This window comes from Coregonus lavaretus, assembly GCF_964263955.1.
Source record: "Coregonus lavaretus genome assembly, chromosome: 6".
Taxonomy (NCBI): Eukaryota; Metazoa; Chordata; class Actinopteri; order Salmoniformes; family Salmonidae; genus Coregonus; species Coregonus lavaretus.
Window position 1 is genome coordinate 62134002 of NC_139993.1, and position 6257 is coordinate 62140258.

At 47.2% G+C, this 6257-nt stretch overlaps 1 protein-coding gene across 1 annotated transcript; it reads left to right on the plus strand.

The window, feature by feature from the left end:
• The first annotated feature begins 421 nt into the window (after window positions 1–421).
• fetub (fetuin B) lies at window positions 422–5000 on the plus strand. Its single transcript, XM_084163374.1, has 7 exons — window positions 422–673; window positions 1683–1796; window positions 1962–2049; window positions 2386–2552; window positions 2794–2907; window positions 3064–3150; window positions 3573–5000. Exons 1-7 carry the CDS (start codon window positions 467–469, stop codon window positions 4362–4364), a joined length of 1569 nt encoding a protein of 522 aa, XP_084019500.1. The 5' UTR covers window positions 422–466; the 3' UTR covers window positions 4365–5000.
• Window positions 5001–6257: the final 1257 nt, after the last annotated feature.

The window sequence follows — 6257 nt, forward strand, 5'->3', positions numbered from 1 at the left end:
GTGAAGTACTGTAATTGGTAGCTTGGTCAACTTTATTTTCAGAGTAGCTTCCCCAACACTGAGTAACACCCTGAAAAGGGACAATTCCGAGAACACTGACTGGTGAAACCAAAAAATCTGTTCACATTTTTTGATACGTAACACTTAAAAGAGCATGATAAGACATTCCTGGTCACTGTTACCTATAGCTTCTGACAGGGCTTGGAGTTTCTGGGTAGATTACAGTGGGGCTGATAGGGGTCCTATGGACTGATAGGATTACAGAGGGGCATCGTGGGGGGTTAGGGGTCATGTTTACCTGGGCGGGAGTCGGACCCAGAACAGTATTGTGAAGAGGGAGGGGGTGTGTGTGTGTGTGGGGGGGGGGGGGGGGGGGGGGGGAGTACGTGGAGCTGTATATATATCAGCCCTACTGGATCACGTCTCCTCACCTCATCCACAGCCAACGGCCCATCGGACCTCCACTATGATGAAGCAGTGTGCCTTGTTGTTGCTGGCGTGTGCGGTGTATGCTCATGCCGCCCCCCTGGAGCCCGGCATGAAGCCCGGGTCGTGCCAGGACGCCGTGGCCCTGGGAGCAGCAGGACAGGCCCTCGACAAGATCAACAAGGACCGCACAAAGGGCTACGTGTTCGGTCTGCACCGCCTCAGCAACGTCAACCAGATGGAGCATGTGAGTTCTGTTGCTCCTATTTTCTCACTGTAACTCTACCAGTGTGGTCCTGCGTTAAGTTAAAGGGGAGAAATTATTCAGCTACTGCCTTAAAGAAGAGTCCTGTAGCATGCTCTGTTTGTTTATGCAATTTGCTTCAATAGGTGGTCAGTTTTTACGTTTTTCACGCATTGTTTAAATGGTTTTCATGCAGTGGCAAAAGATAACAGGGGAATGAGTGTTGTTTTTCAGTATTAGCCCCAGGGGAATAAGTGTTGTTTTTCAGTATTAGCCCCAGGGGAATGAGTGTTGTTTTTCAGTATCAGCCCCAGGAGAATAAGTGTTGTTTTTCAGTATTAGCCCCAGGGGAATAAGTGTTGTTTTTCAGTATTAGCCCCAGGGGAATGAGTGTTGTTTTTCAGTATCAGCCCCAGGGGAATAAGTGTTGTTTTTCAGTACCAGCCCCAGAGGAATAAGTGTTGTTTTTCAGTACCAGCCCCAGAGGAATAAGTGTTGTTTTTCAGTATCAGCCCCAGGGGAATGAGTGTTGTTTTTCAGTATTAGCCCCAGGGGTATGAGTGTTGTTTTTCAGTACCAGCCCCAGGGGAATGAGTGTTGTTTTTCAGTATTAGCCCCAGGGGTATGAGTGTTGTTTTTCAGTACCAGCCCCAGGGGAATGAGTGTTGTTTTTCAGTATTAGCCCCAGGGGAATACGTGTTGTTTTTCAGTACCAGCCCCAGGGGAATGAGTGTTGTTTTTCAGTACCAGCCCCAGGGGAATGAGTGTTGTTTTTCAGTATTAGCCCCAGGGGAATACGTGTTGTTTTTCAGTACCAGCCCCAGGGGAATAAGTGTTGTTTTTCAGTACCAGCCCCAGGGGAATGAGTGTTGTTTTTCAGTACCAGCCCCAGGGGAATGAGTGTTGTTTTTCAGTATTAGCCCCAGGGGAATAAGTGTTGTTTTTCAGTATTAGCCCCAGGGGTGTTGACTCCGCTGTGCTGATTGCGTCTGTATTTCCATTGCTGTTTCAGGGTGAAACAGGGGTTGTGTTCTACCTGACTATGGATGTGCTTGAGACCAACTGCCACGTGCTCAGCAGGAAAAACGCAAAGGACTGTGAGGTCCCCAAGGCTGAAAACACACCGGTAAGAACCCAACACACACACACACACACACACACCAAACACACATACGCACAGACACACATAACTGGAACATTACTGTATGTCTCAATATTGACTTTACCCGGGCCCTGGATCGAAATCTGTCCATGTTTAATCTGTTTTTGTCTTGTATGTGTTTACTCACAGGTCTACGGTCAATGCAAGGCTGTTATCTACATGAACCGAGTCCACAGAGTGGTTCGTCTGTACAACTACAACTGTGTGGTCAGACCAGGTAAAGTCCAGTGCTTTGTCCTCTCCAAAGCAACAATAACAGCGTTTCCCACCAAACAGCACTTTGCATCCATCCACCGTGTAGTAGTTGGGTGATGTACGGTCCGCAGAAGCTTTTTTGTTTGTCATGTGGTTCCAATGACTCTGTGGGAGCATGGTGCTTGATACACCTGATTTTTGGGGTTTGATTCCCATATATGGACCACATATACTGAATATATGTTAAATATAAATTACTGTGTATAAAAGCCTCTGCTAATAACCACATTACACAGTACATTTCTGACCAATGAAAGCGGCGTTCTAAACAGTTTCCCTATTTTATGTATTTTCCCAGCGGCTGCGGCGACAGTGGCTAAGCGGTGTCCAGACTGTCCCTTTGCCGTGTCCATGGACAACCAGGAGGTCCTGAAGACAGCCACCCTGTCCATGGAGAAGTTCAACAAGGACAGCGGCTTGGCCAATCACTTCGCCATCCTCAACATCACCCGTGCACGGTCATCGGTCAGAACACAACACTACACTACCCAACACAACAACACACCCCAATGAGGAACACAACACAACACAACACTACACTACAACACATCCCAATATAGCATAATACAAAACCAACACCACAACACAACAAAAATTTCAACAAAACGATGAATCCCCTCACAGCAGCAAATGAACTGGTTTCATATTGTGGTGTAATTATATCTTGTTCTCATTGGTTCTGATCTCTGTTGCTCTGGTATTCCAGATGGGCATGGCCACCTTCTACTTTGCAGAGTTCACCATCCAGGAGACTACCTGTGCCAACACCACCGACCCTTCAGCAGCCTCCAAGTGTCCTCTGATGGACTGCGAGTTTGCAGTAAGTAAATGACAGTACCATTGATATTTTAGTCAAACAGCATAAACTGTGTAGTAACAGCGTTATTAAACCTGTATTACAGCCCGAACAGTGTTTAACAGTGTAATAACTATGTAATAACCAGTGTTATGATTTCTCCCTCTCTCTTTTCCACAGCACAAAGGACACTGCAAGGGCTCCCACTCTCATGGCAAGGGCGGCGAGGAGTTTGTCCAGGTCAACTGTGAGGTCTTTGAGAATGAGGTCAGGCACTCTCCATTTGAAACAAGGGTTGAAACTTAGTTTCAGATGCATAGAGGAAAACTCCAGCAGCTGGAATTCTTGTATGCTCCACAGTGTGTTTAATGGATCAAACCACCATTTCAGTTATCAGATCTTCATTTCAGTTATCAGATCTTCATTTCAGTTATCAGATCTTCATTTCAGTTATCAGATCTCCATTTCAGTTATCAGATCTTCATTTCAGTTATCAGATCTTCATTTCAGTTATCAGATCTCCATTTCAGTTATCAGATCTCCATTTCAGTTATCAGATCTCCATTTCAGTTATCAGATCTTCATCTGGGTTTACATCCTTAAATGACTAATGATGTTTTAGTGATCGTGTGTATTGATTGAATGATGACGCTGTGACTGATCCCCTGGTCGGTCGTTGTATCCTGCAGAACTCAATGAATGAGAAGGCAGCTCACCTGTTGGGAGGAGAGACCGACCACAGCCACACCTACCAGGCTGGAGAACACGGCAGAGACCACACCCACAATGCCTCTGGCACTCACAACCACACCAAGGACCACAAACACGACGGCGCCCGCGTCCATGGTCATAAAGATGGCGCCCACTCTCACGACAAGGGAGCTGCTGGCGGTCACGACAAGGGAGCTGCTGGCGGTCACGACAAGGGAGCTGCTGGCGGTCACGACCACGCTCACGCCCACTCTCATGACCTCGGTCACGCCCACTCTCATGACCAAGCCCACTCTCAAGACCACGTTCACGCCCACCACGCCAAGGCCCATAACCACAGCACTGACACCGGACCGCACCAACACCACATCTACAAGCACAACGGTGAGGGCCACACTCATGAACATGACCATGAGCTAGCCCTGGACCACGACCACAAGCACGCTCACCTGCACGAGCACGAACACCACCACCATCACCACGAGCACCCACACCAGACCGAGTCCCGCCACCAGCCCCAGGGAACTGTGACCGTCCTCCCCGCCTTGGGCCTGCCCATGACCCTGCCCTCCTTCCCCGTCCAGCCTGTGGGTAAGCAGGGCGCCACTCTGCCCGTGGTCCAAGACCCAAAGATCCCTGGGATGAGACAGCCCACCATCTTACCCTTCCCCACCACCGTGTCCGCTCAGTGCCCTGCTGCGGTCAAAGATGAGGACAAGTTTGTGAAGGAGCTCTTCGCTGAGGACCCCTTATTCAAAGCAGCTGCGTAACCAGTCCCTTGTCTCCATGGAGCTGAAACACAGAACTGATTATTCTCAATACCTACCAATGACCCACTCTTTACTGACACTGGCAAGAAGAATAAACAAGATCACAAAGCTAGTTATGATATTGTTCTTTGGAACTCACAGAGACAGGTTTCTGCATGTCAGGTATTTGGTTACATATGGTTGTTATACATCTAGCTACCTCTAAACCATTTTCACCTGTCTGTTTGTCCGTCTGTCTGCCCCTCTCTCTCTCTCTCTCTCTTTGTCTGTCTGTATGTCTGCCTCTGTCTGTCTGCCCCTCTCTCTCTCTCTCTCTCTTTGTCTGTCTGTATGTCTGCCTCTGTCTGTCTGTCTGCCCCTCTCTCTCTCTCTCTCTCTCTCTGTCTGTCTGTATGTCTGCCTCTGTCTGTCTGCCCCTCTCTCTCTCTCTCTCTCTTTGTCTGTCTGTCTGTCTGCCTCTGTCTGTCTGTCTGTGAGAATTATGTTTGAGACTGTGACTGTGTGTTCCTAAAAAAACAAAAGGATTGACAGCATTGTTTTGTACGTTTCTAATACTCTATCTATCTATGTCATGACGGAAGATAGTTGTTGAGGTGGGTGTTGTTCCTAGACTCACAAAATAAAAATAAAACATCACTAATGCATCAATAGACTCCTTTTCTTCTGCACCATACAAGATTAAAAGAAAAACAGCTTTACCTAACACTACAAAATCCACGTCCAGACGCAACAGTATTGAGGATAAACGTTTCTATAACCCTGACCTCTACATGAAACCCTGCACTCATAAAAACATAGTCACAGTGCCGAGGTACAGTATACTGAAGGACCCTATAATGGTGCTCCAATAATCAGAGCATAAAGTACGTATATAGTTCTGTCTATGTTGGCAGCAGAGCATCGCCTATCTCATTCAACAGATATACAGCAGGCTATACAATACCTGTAAAGGATAGTACTGTTTTTATTGCCTAGAATAAGGCAAAGCATACCCCTGGCTACAGGACCTAGAAGTGGGTTGGGGAGGTACAAGCGGGTGCAGGTAAAAAAAAAAAAAAAAAAGGTTGTGAAACCCTGACCTCAAGATACACAGTACTGTTCTCACAATGCGAGGAAAACGTTGCGTCAGATGTGATTGTGAAAAATAAAACGTTATCTGGTCGAAGCTACTGCGTGTGTATCTGTATAGATAAGGCCCATTATCTTCACCATGGCACTACAGAGAATAGCAACAGGAGGATTGGAGACAGATCTAGAGCAATCACCATAACAACCACCCTGATTACATCACAGCTGTATCAATAGACCCAAAAGGGGAGATATGTCTGTGTGTGACAGCCGATGATGGTGGAGATATAAAGGTCCATTCAGGGTTTGAGAGTGTGTCGTTGAGGTGGGTTTGAGACAGTGTCGTTGAGGTGGGTTTGAGTGGTTTTGTTGAGGTGGGTTTGAGTGGTTTTGTTGAGGTGGGTTTGAGTGGTTTTGTTGAGGTGGGTTTGGGTGGTTTTGTTGAGGTGGGTTTGAGTGGTTTTGTTGAGGTGGGTTTGAGAGAGTGTTGTTGAGGTGGGTTTGAGAGAGTGTTGTTGAGGTGGGTTTGAGAGAGTGTTGTTGAGGTGGGTTTGAGAGAGTGTTGTTGAGGTGGGTTTGAGAGAGTGTTGTTGAGGTGGGTTTGAGAGAGTGTTGTTGAGGTGGGTTTGAGAGAGTGATGTTGAGGTGGGTTTGAGAGTGTTGTTGAGGTGGGTTTGAGAGAGTGTCGTTGAGGTGGGTTTGAGTGGTTTTGTTGAGGTGGGTTTGAGAGTGTTGTTGAGGTGGGTTTGAGAGCGTTGTTGAGGTGGGTTTGGGTGGTTTTGTTGAGGTGGGTTTGAGTGGTTTTGTTGAGGTGGGTTTGAGTGG